The sequence below is a fragment of the Microcebus murinus genome, chromosome 28, assembly GCF_040939455.1.
Source record: "Microcebus murinus isolate Inina chromosome 28, M.murinus_Inina_mat1.0, whole genome shotgun sequence".
Lineage (NCBI taxonomy): Eukaryota > Metazoa > Chordata > Mammalia > Primates > Cheirogaleidae > Microcebus > Microcebus murinus.
The window spans coordinates 2,322,724-2,335,667 of NC_134131.1; the positions used below are offsets into that span (position 1 = coordinate 2,322,724).

General features: G+C 50.6%; 1 protein-coding gene across 1 annotated transcript; it reads left to right on the top strand.

The window, feature by feature from the left end:
* The first annotated feature begins 3,906 nt into the window (after positions 1-3,906).
* Positions 3,907-5,075, top strand: LOC105883873 (olfactory receptor 1f45-like). The gene has a single exon (XM_012787396.3). It carries the CDS (start codon positions 4,041-4,043, stop codon positions 4,980-4,982), a length of 942 nt encoding a protein of 313 aa, XP_012642850.3. The 5' UTR covers positions 3,907-4,040; the 3' UTR covers positions 4,983-5,075.
* The last annotated feature ends 7,869 nt before the right edge of the window (positions 5,076-12,944 follow it).

Below are 12,944 nucleotides of genomic sequence, written 5' to 3' on the forward strand. Positions count from 1 at the left end.
CTGCCCAGGGATGGACGAACCTACTAATTTGCTCCCAATCACCCAAGCCTGGCCTGCAGGCCCCACAGGGGCTCATGCTGTGTCCCCCAGTGAGAACGGGTGCCTCGATCCCCAGCCCCAGCTGAGAAATTCCCACCGTCCAGGGTCCGGGCGGGTCTACAGAGATGGGGAGTCCGTGACAGCATCTGACAGCCGCGGACAGCAGCCGGGTAAGCAGGGCTGGGAGAGCCGGTGGGGCGCGGTCACCGCCGCTGCAGACAGACCCGCGTGGACACGCGCGCAGACTGACATTGGGAATAGAGACCCACTAAATCCTTTTACATCTACCTGTGTGCAGAGGGGGCAGCGTCTCTCGGTCTGCGGTGTGTAGCCCTCTCCCCGTCAGGACGCACGTCCGCTGCGGACGGGCAGGCAGGTGGCACGGTGGGGACAGGAAGGGGCCATGGGAAGGGAAGGAGGCAGCGGGGCTCGTGGCGCCAGCATCAGCGAGTGTAGACTCCTGAAGCCTGGCCAGGAGCTCGGAGCCCAGAGCCCCTCTCCCCCCCACCCAGAGAGAGTCTCGGTCCCCCACGACCGTGCGCCCCGCCCTGATGTCCACCTCTGTGCCACACGCTTGTCTGTGCTCTGCCACCTCGGCCTGTGGCCACTCCGGGAAGGAGCCCCAGAGAGGCTACTCGGGTCCCTGCGGAGCCGCGCGGGTGCAGGCCGGGGCCGGGGTGGGAGCAGCCCTGGTGTGAGGTCCCGGAGCCGGAACACTCAACGCTGCTGACAGGTCAGCTGTCGCCGCCACCGTCCCTGGGCGACCGACTCACAAGCTGGACAGCAGGATCCACTTGTGTAAGTCATAGGATCCGACGCTTTGCCCAGGGCTGGCAGGGGCCGCCCCTCCGAGGCAGCCGAGGGCCGAGCGGAAGCAGCACCCAGAGGCCGGTGGCGAGTGTCCACTCAGAGTGACAGGCGTCTGCAGTGTGACCCACTCCCGGGACTCTCAGCGTGTTGGGGTTCTAATCAGGACGTGACAGCCTTTGTTTTCTCGTAACTAATCTTCTCTCGGCTGCTTTCATTGAAAAGTCCTGTCCAGACCCCAGCGTGTTGGGCATGACGCACTGAAGTCCCTCTCAGTCACCATTACTCACGTCAGCCGTCCCCCCGTCCCGCATGTTTCCCGGCTGGAGGACGGGTGGCGGGGACGCGGGTTGAGGCTGGGCTCGTGCCCCTGTCCTCTTCCGCGCCATCTCCCGAGCTGGACGGGGAAGGAGGGGTCCAGGAGGTGCCAGTCCCCACCGCGCAGGGACGCCGCCCCGCTCCTGCCGCCCGGCTGTCCCCGCTGCGTGGCCGGACTCGCCAGCTCCGGGGACGCGGGCAGACGGCTGTGCGGGGCCGCGTGCCCGGGGGTCTCTGGTGGGTGACCCCCGCCGTCACCCTCCACCGCCCGGAGCCCCTGCCAAGCAGCGCCAGAACCAGCGCAGCGCGTCCTTGTTGTCACCTTCCTTTGCAGGCGTCGCTTCTGCCCCGGGAGCAGCCCTGTGCTCCGAGCCTGGTGTCTTCAGGGGGCCACCGGCCACGCCCTGGTCGCGCCCGCCAGCACGCGGGGCCTCTCCGTGTCCCCACCCTCGCTCTGCTCCCTCTGCTCTGCTCAGAGCGCACGAGGTTTCCCCAGACGTGCCTTCGCCCAGGGGCGCGCGCCTGCAAGAGCCAAAGGGCGCGTCCCCACCCTCGCTCTGCTCTCTCTGCTCTGCTCAGAGCGCATGAGGTTTGGACAGACCTGCCTTCGCCCAGGGGCGCGCGCCTGCAAGAGCCAAAGGGCGTGTCCCCACCCTCGCTCTGCTCCCTCTGCTCTGCTCAGAGCGCAGGAGGTTTGGACAGACCTGCCTTCGCCCAGGGGCTAGCGCCTGCAAGAACCAAACGCAGTGTCCGCGTCCCGCCAGCGCCGCCGTCGCCATGGCGATCTCAGAGCCCTCCGCCCGCAGGGCCGGGAACCTCTGTCCCCTCCCGGTGCCTGTGACAGGAGGCCCGGCCCCTCCTCTCGACCGCCTCCCCTCGTGTCTCTGTCCCTCAGCGGACTGACCCGGGACGGGCCGGCGGGTCGCCCGGGCCGGGTCATCAGCAGACGCGGACGCACGTGGCCCACACCCGTGCCCGGGGCTCGCTCCGCGTGGTTTGGAGTCTTCACAGCTGGTCTTGCTGCGTCTCCCGCTTATCCGCAGGGGACAAACCGCACGGAGAGCCCAAGCCACCCGCTGCGCCCCGCCCTCCTGCCATTCCGGCTGGGGGCAGTGAGTCAGCCGTGCCCATGTGCGCCTCGGCGCGCCAGGACGGCGCTGCGCGAACACTGCTGCGCCTTCCCTGACGCCACGCCGAGCCCCAACTCCACATTCCACGTGAGTCAGCCTCTCCCGGGCACCTTCCTTCCCTATCTCTGGACACAGCCTAGTCCCGTCCCGCCACCTGCAGTCTGTGCTGTAAGTTGTGAGAAAATAACTTCAGATCTTCCCAATTTACACGGGTTTTGCCCTTTAACTCTCAAGATGCTAGGACTCTTCACTGTCCCCAGGTGATCTACGTCGAACCGCCTGTCTCCCAAATGTGCTGTCTATACCACTGTCTATACTGTCTATATTGCCTATACTTCCTATACTGTCTATACTGCCTATACAGTCTATAGTGTCTATACTGCCTATACTGTCTATAGTGCCTATAATGTCTATACTGTCTATATATAGTGTCTATACTGTCTATACTGCCTTTACTATCTATACAGTCTATAGTGTCTATACTGTCTATAATGTCTATACTTCCTATACTGTCTATACTGCCTATACTGTCTATGCTGTCTATACTGCCTATAGTGTCTATACTGCCAGAGCAAGTGGAGAGGACTGGGGCTTTACCCTCTCCAGAAATTCTATCTCCTCTTGTTTATTATCCAAACACTGTGAATTCTTTTTTTTTTTCCTAACCAACGCCCCTTTAAACACTGTGACTTCTTTAAGGATTATTGACACCACAGTGCTTTGCAACAGTATTGATTTCTAAATGCTGGGATTATGGTTTAGATATACACCATCATTTTGCTCTCTATAAATCCTTTCTTTCCCTTCTAAAAATAATACTGAGTCCTAAACCGAACTGATTCTCTTATTGTGGCTAGCATAAGGGGAACAGAATTCTCTTGGCAGACTCGTGCACATAGAAACCTCACCAGCAAGCTTAGCTCGACAAGCCAACAAGGACATCTTGATGCTGTGCAGTTCCTAGGTTGTTGAGGACGGACCATCAGGGAGATCCCCCCTCAAAGCCTACAAGCAGCAACATCCTGGGAAAATATAAGAGACCTACAGTGAATTTGAGGGAGTTGTATAAAATAGCATTTCATCAAGGTAAAAGCATTTATGACCTTACACAAATTTCTAAATGTCCTTGCTTTTACCTTTTCCTTCTTCTAAATGAAGCTCCTTATATCTACCTGGCAGATTCTAATATGGATAAAATGGGAAGATGCACACCAAGCAAGAGCACAGTGCCTGGCACTGGGTTAATCAACAAATGGTAGCTAATCAAAATCTGGAAGCAAAAGCTGAGAGGAATTTAAAGAAATAGTTTTTTTTCTCTTTTAGGACTGCTAAATGTCTGTTGGGGACTGTCACCTAAAGTCTCTGAGTCTCTGATTCTTACTCATCATTCATAGGGTCAAAAGACAGAATGTATGTGAAAGTACTTGGTACATACTAGCTGTTTAGTAAATGTTAGTGAAGTAAAGCTATATGTAAGCAAACATAATTAAACATTAAAATTAACCAGCTGTTGATGTCCATAATACTAACTCCATGGAATTATCTAATGTGAATTAATTCCCAAACAAAACAAAACATATAACATAAAATTTTGCTCAGATGATGACATTACCAATCTCATGTGATTTTATATTTGAAATGATATTAATAAACCCACGATGTGGTGTCATTAGAAATTGCAATCTCTAAGCAATAGATGGAGCCCAATAAATTAAACCTTTTCTAACCACATTTCCCCCCACAGACATGGACAGAAACAACCAGACTGGAGCCACAGAATTCCTTCTCCTGGGACTCTCTGGGCAGCCAGAGCAGGAAGAGGTTCTCTTCGGTTTCTTCCTGTGGATGTATCTGGTCACCATCGCTGGGAACATGCTCATCACGCTGGCCATCAGCTGTGACAGTCATCTCCATACGCCCATGTACTTCTTCTTGGCCAACCTCTCCTGTGTTGACATCTGCTTGTCATCGGTCACCGTCCCCAAGATGCTGGTGAATCACGTGCTGGGAAGCAAGTCTATCTCTTATGGGGGATGTATGACCCAGATCTACTTCTTCATCACTTTAGGCAACATGGACGGCTTCCTCCTGAGCGTGATGGCCTACGACCGCTACGTAGCCGTGTGCTGCCCACTGCACTACGCCATGCGCATGAGGCCCAGGCTCTGTGTCCTTCTGGTGGCCGTGTCCTGGCTCATTACACACCTGCATGCTCTTCTACACACCATTCTCATGGTCCGACTCACATTTTGTTCCGACAATGCCGTGCACCACTTCTTCTGTGACCCTGAGGCTATTCTGAAACTCTCTTGTTCTGATACTTTTATCAATGATCTGATGATCTTGACTGTGGGTGGGCTGGTATTTCTGACACCATTTACATGCATCATTGTTTCGTATGCTTGCATCTTCTCCACGGTCCTGAGGTCGCCGTCTGTCCGTGGGATAAGGAAAGCCCTGTCCACGTGTGGCTCCCACCTCACTGTGGTGTCCCTGTTCTACGGGGCTGTCCTGGGCGTCTACATGCACCCTTCCTCCTCCTACTCAGTTCAGGACACGGTGGCCACTGTCATCTTCACAGTGGTGACACCACTGGTCAATCCCTTCATCTACAGCCTCCGGAATCATGACATGAAGGGAGCCATAAGGAAACTAACTTTTAGGAGACTAGTTTTGTCGAGATTCTAGAATCAGAATTTTTTAGCATTGAGAGAACTGAGAACAGAGAGACTGGAGTCCAATAGGTGCAAAACTCACCCATGACTGTTCCTGTAATTAGTGATGTGTGATCAGGATCACATTTGTGCCTATGAGGCTGATGAGTGCTCGTAAGTCATAAAGGCCTTTATTCCTTATCCATATAAGGAGCTAATCTTATAACCCTCAGGTACAGACAAAACTAGACTCAGGGCCAGGTGAACTAGTTCATCAATACAAAGTGACACCTCATTGCATTTTTAAGGGTGGATCTAGCAATGTTATAAGATACCAGTCACCAAAATGGTTTGGAAATTTTATATGCCAACTGAGAGCGACATATACTAACTAAAGTTTCACCAATATCACCCAATTATCTTACTGTGCATAACGTTAAATAAAATAAGAGCTGACACTTACCAAATACTTTTAATATATTTAAGGACTATTTCTGTATTATCTGACTTAACTCTCACACAACCTCATGATTTGAGACCAAAAATATCCCCATTTTATAGGAGGAGGATCTTGAATCACTAGAGAGATTAATTTGTCCAAGCCCATACGACGGAACCGGAAAGCACGCGTGTGGATTTGGGGCTGTCTGTGGCCCGCAGTCTGGCAGTCTGGGGCAGGCCTTCCCGCCCTCCCCTGTTCCACGTTTTCTCCCAGGCCTTTGCTAGCAAGCACGACCTCCAGCAAGCTGGGCTCCCCATGACTGTGATGTGGGCTAGGAGGTGCCCTGCCCAGGATGCTGGCCTGAGCTAGAAGCGCGGTCCTCCCATGGAAGGAAGGGTGCCCGGTGAGCGCCCCGCAGCTAGGACCCACTCTGACCTGCCCCTGCAGGCTCCCGCACCTCAGGTGTACAAGATCCGGCCTGCACACCTGTCACCTGGGCCCCACAGATAAAGCTCTGACCCTGTCAGGGAGAACAGGGTCTCCTGGTCCCGAGTCACCCACAGGGCGCTCAAGCCGGATCCATGTCCCTCCGCCTCGGGGTGTGCCCTGCTCTGCTGGAGCCACCAGGCCAGCAGCACCAGGAAGGGCTGGCGAGTAGAGAGCTCGCAGTCCGAGCACCCCTCAGTCCACCGCAGGGCCCCAAGAAGAAACATCGGAGCCCAGCTCCCTGCGGATGCCTCCAGGTAAAATTGTCCCCCTTGGCCAGTCCCGGGTCAGGGACGGCAAGGGGCGAATAGCGGACCAGGCGGAGGAAGGACTGCACGCTGGCTGTCTACACCCCTCTGGGGGGGGGGCAGTCTGCCCACGGTGGGAGGGCTCTGGAGTCAGGCAGGTCTCCCGGCCTGCTGGACCCCTGCAGCTCCTGCAGTGGGGGCTGGAGTTGGGAAATGTTTGTGCGGGAGGAGCTACAGGCCCCCCCCCAGGGAGGACAAAGTTCCCAGTGGGTTGAGAAGCAACGTGGCACCTGCCGGGGAGGTGCCCGAGGGAGCTGGGAGCCTTTTGCTCCGTCTGCAAGAGGCTCTCCACTTGCCCAGCTGCTGTCTGCAGGTCTCTGCAGCAACTCAGGAACCCCGGGCAGCCCGAGATGCAAGGGAGGGGGATTTTAACCACTCCACCTACCCTTCCCGCTGGCTGGCCTCCGACCTCTCAGGGCTTAGTTCCTGCTGGTGCCTTCCTCCTTCCAGTTCTGCTCTGCAACTCTGCCCGTGGAGTCCCCTGCCGGTTCAGGCGCCCTTCCTTCCGACCCTCATCCGATCTATGCCTGTCTCTTTGCTTTTCTTCTCTTTCATCTTTTATTTCTTTCTTTCAAGGAAATATGAGAGTACAAACATTTTGGTTGCATTTTATATCTTTGCCCCTCCCTAGCAAGGGTTAGAGGTATGCACTCCCCTCCACAATGTTCACCACTTCCCTCAGCCGTGGGTCTACCCCGCCAACACCCAAATCCCTGGAGAACGCCACCACCAGTTGAGCACCATAGTGTCAATCAGTCAGGACCAATTTGATGGCGAGTACATGTGGAGCCCATTCTTCTGATCTTGTGTCACCTCACTTCGGACAATGGGTTCAAGCTCAATCCAGGATAGTATGAGCGGGGCTGGCTCACTGTCATGTCTTAGAATTGAGTAATATTCCATTGTAAACATGTACCAAATTTTAATAATCCACTCATGAATTGACGGGCACTTGGGTTGTTTCCATGTCCTTGCAATAGTGAATTGTGTTGCCATAAACATTCGGGTGCCGATGTCTTTATTATAGAATGTGCTTATGCTCTTTTGGGTAGATGCCTAATAATGCCATTGTTGGGTCGAATGTTATTTCTATTTTCAGCTCTTTGAGGTATCTCAAAATTCTTTTCCACAAAGGTTGCAGTAATTTGCAGTCCCACCAGCAGTGTAAGAGTGTTCTTGTCTCTCCACATCCTTGCCAGCATTTGTTGTTTTGGGATTTTTTTGATAGAGGCCAATCTCACTGGGGTTAGGTGATATCTCATTGTGGTTTTGATTTGCATTTCTCTGATGATTAGAGATGTTGAGCATTTTTTTTTTTTATATGTTTGCTGGCCATTATTCTGTCTTCTTTGGAAAAGTTTCTGTTCATTTCCATTGCCCATTTCTTGATGGTGTTGTTTGATTTTTTTCTTGTTAATTCTTTTGAGTTCTAGATAGATTCTTATTATCATACCTTTATCAGAAGTGTAGAGAGCAAATATTTGAAGCTCTTTTTTTGAGACAGAGTCTCACTTTGTTGCCCAGGCTAGAGTGAGTGCTGTGGCGTCAGCCTCGCTCACAGCAACCTCAAACTCCTGGGCTCAAGCGATCCTCCTGCCTCAGCCTCCCAAGTAGCTGGGACTACAGGCATGTGCTACCATGCCCGGCTAATTTTTTCTATATATATTAGTTGGCCAATTAATTTCTTTCTATTTTTATAGTAGAGACAGGGTCTTGCTCTTGGTCAGGCTGGTTTCAAACTCCTGACCTTGAGCAATCCACCCGCCTCGGCCTCCCAGAGTGCTAGGATTACAGGCGTGAGCCACTGCGCCTGGCCTATTTTAAGCTTTAAAATAACAAAAATAAAGATGTCCACTATATAATGGTGAAAGGGAAGATCCAACAAGAAGATTTAACAATTCTCTTTCATCTTAAGTTTCTGCTTATGCAGAGATGCTCTGGCTGGTGGTGTTTCTTGTCCACTGTCTTGCCTTCTCCTCACTGTGCTGATTTTCTGTCTAGATGATCTGTTTAATGCTGAGAGTGAGTGCTGAAGTCCCCCATGATTATCGTGCCAGAGTCTCTCCCTCCCTGCAGACCCAGTAATATTTGCTTTATATATCTGGGTGCTCCAGTGTTAGGTGCATATATCTATTTAGAATTATATCCCCTTACTGAATTCATCATTTATCATTATATGATGAGTTTGCATCTTTTTATTTTTAACTTAGTCTGTTTAATCTGATAGTGCTACTCCTGCTGGCTTTTGGTTTCTGTTTGCATGGAATATCTTTTGTCATCCTTTTGATTCCTACTGTTAGCCTTATTATTTGCTTCATTCATATTGCTTTGCATCTATTTTCTTTTCTTTTATTTCTATCTTTTACAGTTGAAAGCATAAATCATTGATTTTAAAATTTTCTCTCTTTTCGCCTAATGTAAGCATTTTAAATGGCAAATTTCTCCCTAAACATTACACAGTTTTGATATCATTTATTTTCATTATCAGTCAATTAAAATATTTGTTTCCATTATGCTGTTTAATTTCTAATTATCTGGGAGCATTTTTAGATGTGATATTTTTCCTGTTTTTTAATTTAAATTTGTTTTGGTCAGAGAACATAATATGTAAGCCTCATGTATATTGTTGAGTAGTTCCCGTGCATTTGCTAGGAAAGTGTACTGTAGCTTATTGTCAGTTATGTCAAGTATTTTCCTGATTTCCTTTAGTTCTTTGTTCCTGGTTTTCTTTAGCTCATGAGAGTATTTAAGACAGCTGGCTTAACATCTGTGCTTAGTGATTCAAATGTCTGGGCTTCCCCAAGCGTGGCTCCTGTCAAACGTTTCCCCTGTGAATGGGCTATGTATTTTTTATTTGGTGTGCTTTGCAATGTTTGACGTTGTTGAGGGCTCTATATTCTGAGAATAATATTTTGGTGACTCTGGACATTTCATTTTCCCTACTTGCAGGGATCGCTGATGTTTCAGCTTGTTGGGGGCTGGAGCTGTACTGTAGGTAAACCCACAGCGAACAGCGTTTGATGGGATGTCTCTTCTGTCCTGGGACCCACGGACCCTCGGATACCAAATTCCAGTCTGCCGACTGAAGTAGAGAAAACGCACTTTTAGGTCAGGTGGCCACGTCATGTCACCCAACTGGGGCATTTTCAAAAGGCCGCTTGGACCGGACACCAGAACCGCAGGCCCAACCAGGCTCGTCCGAGACAGGTGAGGATGTGTGGGCGCTCTGCTTACATGGCCTCTTACCAGGAGGCTGGAAAGCCATCACTCCCCTGTCGTGTCCAAAAGCAAAGAGATGAACACGAGAGCACACTGAGAAAGAAACACTTAAGCCGGGCGCGGTGGCTCACGCCTGTAATCCTAGCACTCTGGGAGGCCGAGGCGGGAGGATCGCTTGAGGTCAGGAGTTTGAAACCAGGTTTCATAAGAGCAAGACCCCGTCTCTACTGAAAACAGAAAGAAATGAATTGGCCAACTAAAAAAATATATATAGAGAGAAAAAATGAGCCGGGCATGGTGTCACATGCCTGTAGTCCCAGCTATTCAGGAGGCTGAGGCAGGAGGATCGCTTGAGCCCAGGAGTTTGAGGTTGCTGTGAGCTAGGCTGACGCCACGGCACTCTAGCCCAGGGAAACAGAATAAGACTGTCTCAAAAAAAAAAAAAAAAAAAAAAACCACAAGAAAACAAAACTTAAACAGCTCAACCAGGAGAGAACAAAGCCAAGTGACATAACCATGAAGATTTAAGGCTAGTTGATTGCAAAAGGCAGTAGGAGAGTGAGGGGTGAAAAGGAAGGACACAAGAAAATACAGACCTGGCCAAACCAAATGAATCTCCAAAACCCAGCACTTACAAAACAAGCAGAAACATAAAACGTCACTGAGAGCCTGTACCAGACCAATTGAGTCCAACTGCAATGGCTGTATAAGAAAATTCGTCTTGAAGCCACAACAAAATCTAAATGGAAATCAGATGACTTCGGAGAACAAAAGCCAGCGATGACTCATAAAAATACCCCTTGAAAAGGAAAGTGAACAGAAAAACAGAGAAACGTCCAAATAAAATGTGTTTTGCTGGTTCAGGGTCTGGTCCAGCAGAAGGTTCCTCGTGGCTTATCAAGTCACAGAAACAAACCCTCCTTCTGGAACAGATCCCTCCACTGGGTTGGGAAGGTTAGGCGGAGGGCTGGTGTGTGTGTGTGTGGTGTGTGTGTGTGTGTGTGTGTGTGTGTGTGTGTGTGTCTGTGTGTGCAGCTGAGTGAGATAAATGTGGAGCTGCCTAAGGCTTAGCAAATGCGTTCTGGGACTCCCAGCCTCCCTGACTCCCAATTTCCAGTCCGTCTGCCTGCCGGGCCCTGGCTGGACCCCCGCAGTGGAGAGGCATCAGCCTGCCCAGGCTTAGAGTAAACACCACCTGCTCCTGGGCTGCAGGTGTTGCAAGTAGCAAAGACAGATGGAAGCTCTGAGCAGGGTTTTTTTCTTTTTTTGAGACAGAGTCTCACTCTGTTGCCCAGGCTAGAGTGAGTGCCGTCGTGTCAGCCTCGCTCACAGCAACCTCAAACTCCTGGGCTCAAGCGATCCTCCTGCCTCAGCCTCCCGAGTAGCTGTGACACCTTTTGTACATATATTTTAGCTGTCCAATTAACTTCTTTCTATTTATAGTAGAGATGGGGTCTTGCTCTTACTCAGGCTGGTCTCGAACTCCCGACCTCGAGCGATCCGCCCGCCTCGGGCGCCCAGAGTGCTAGGATTACAGGCGTGAGCCACCGCGCCTGGCCGTGTCCAGGCCTTTAAAATTCTGAAACCCTTAATCCCCCCTCACACGAGACAGCCTGGGGAAGCAATCGTCACCCAGCAGGACGGGGCGGCACTTCTGGCAGAACCCTGCAACGCAGAGGAAGCTGACGCTCTCTCCAAATGGTTAAAGGGTTTTGCTGTGTCCAGAAAAGTTTGTCCTTCCTCCCTTCCTTCTTCATTAAATACCCTGCTCACGCCTGTCATCCTAGCACTCTGGGAGGCCGAGGCGGGCGGATCGCTCAAGGTCAGAAATTCGAAACCAGCCTGAGCAAGAGCGAGACCCCCATCTCTACTAAAAATAGAGATAAATTAATTGGACAACTAAAAATATATATACAAAAAATTAGCCGGGCATGGTGGCGCATGCCTGTAATCCTAGCACTCTGTCCTTCTCCCCCTCTGCTTCCTGGGTCTCAAATAAACCTCCTTGTCTCAGGCCCTGCTTTGGGAAACCCAACCAAGACATCATCTGTTTACTCTGTCTAATGTAAAAACCCCACATGGTTTTGCTTTCTGCCTTCTGCTCCCGGAACTGTGAGTACCTTAACCCAAGAAAAGCATATATTAATAATAAACGTTCTTGTTTTGTTATTTGTTTTTATACTGGGTCTCACTATGTCACCCATGCTGGAGCAAAATGGCGAGATCCTAGCTCACAGCAGCCTCAAACTCCTGGGCTCAAGTGATCCTCCTGCCTCAGCCTCCTGAGTAGCTGGGACTATAGTCACGAGCCATCGCACCCTGCTAATTTTTATTTTTTTGTATAAGACAAGAGTCTGGCTTTGTTGCCTGGGCTGGTCTTGAATTCCTGGCCTCAAGCAAGCCTCCCACCTTGGCATCCCAAAGTGTTGGGATTACAGGCGTGAGCCACTGTCACCAGCCAGGCTTCTTGTTTATTGAGCATGTATTATGCGCCAGCCAAAGTGCAAAGGGAAAAAGTTAATATGGCAAGTAAAATATACTAACAACAAAAAGAGACCTTTCTTCCCCTGGTGCTGACATAAGTTATAGCAGTGGGAGGATAAATATTTCTACTGCTTCCTTCCTCATTCGGAGGGCAAAGGGAATTGCCAGCTAGACCTGAGATTTTCATCTCGTTAACGAGCAGATGGGATGCTGCGGGTTCTGAGGCTGCTCTGCCATGCCAGAGGACGGAGGATTCTTCTAGAGCAGGGCCCCTTAATGAGCTTTTGGAGATGCAGGGGTAGGAGCAGTCTTAATTGAAGGTGGGGGCTGAAAGAGCTAAAAACACAAACATTTGGGAAGAAGTCTACAACTACGACTATGGGAAGGAAAAAGTGGGTGAGGCCTGGGAGTGTGGCCAGGGCGAGGTCCCCACAGAGACAGGCCCAGTGACAACTGTCCACAGAGGAATGTCTAATGAGCCTACAGGTGGGTTTCCTTGATTGTTGCATTGTGCTGGGAGATGATTCCCCTCCGCTGCCCCCAACCTTTCTCATCGTGGGCCACACAATTGCCGTGTGTCAGCCAACTCTTGATGTGGATGGCCAATGAGATAGGCCACATTTCCTCCACGTGGGGCAAAGAAAAGAAACCAGCAGCAAAATACAAGTCCCAATACCGTGGAAATGGGGTTTCACAACGTAGAGGGGAAGGTGGACTTGGCCTACGATTTTTTAAAAGGTAAAGCGACTCAAAGAGCATCAGTTTGGGGGCTTAAGGGACACCCGATGATTGGATTATAAATTCATTATCTCACTTAATTCCCAGGGAGGATGAGGAGGCTGCAGGGCGTTCATGTGACTTGTCCAAGGTCTCAAAGGTGGGATTTGAACTCAGCTCTGACTCCGAACCCTCCCGTGCCAGGCATACTTGAGCGGACTATGTTAGACTAGAAAGCAATTCGCTTCTCACTCAGATCTGCCCAGCCCATTGCAACTGTGCTTTTTAAAACCCTGGTTTAAAATGTTTTTCACATTGGCTAAAAATATAAGATAAAGGA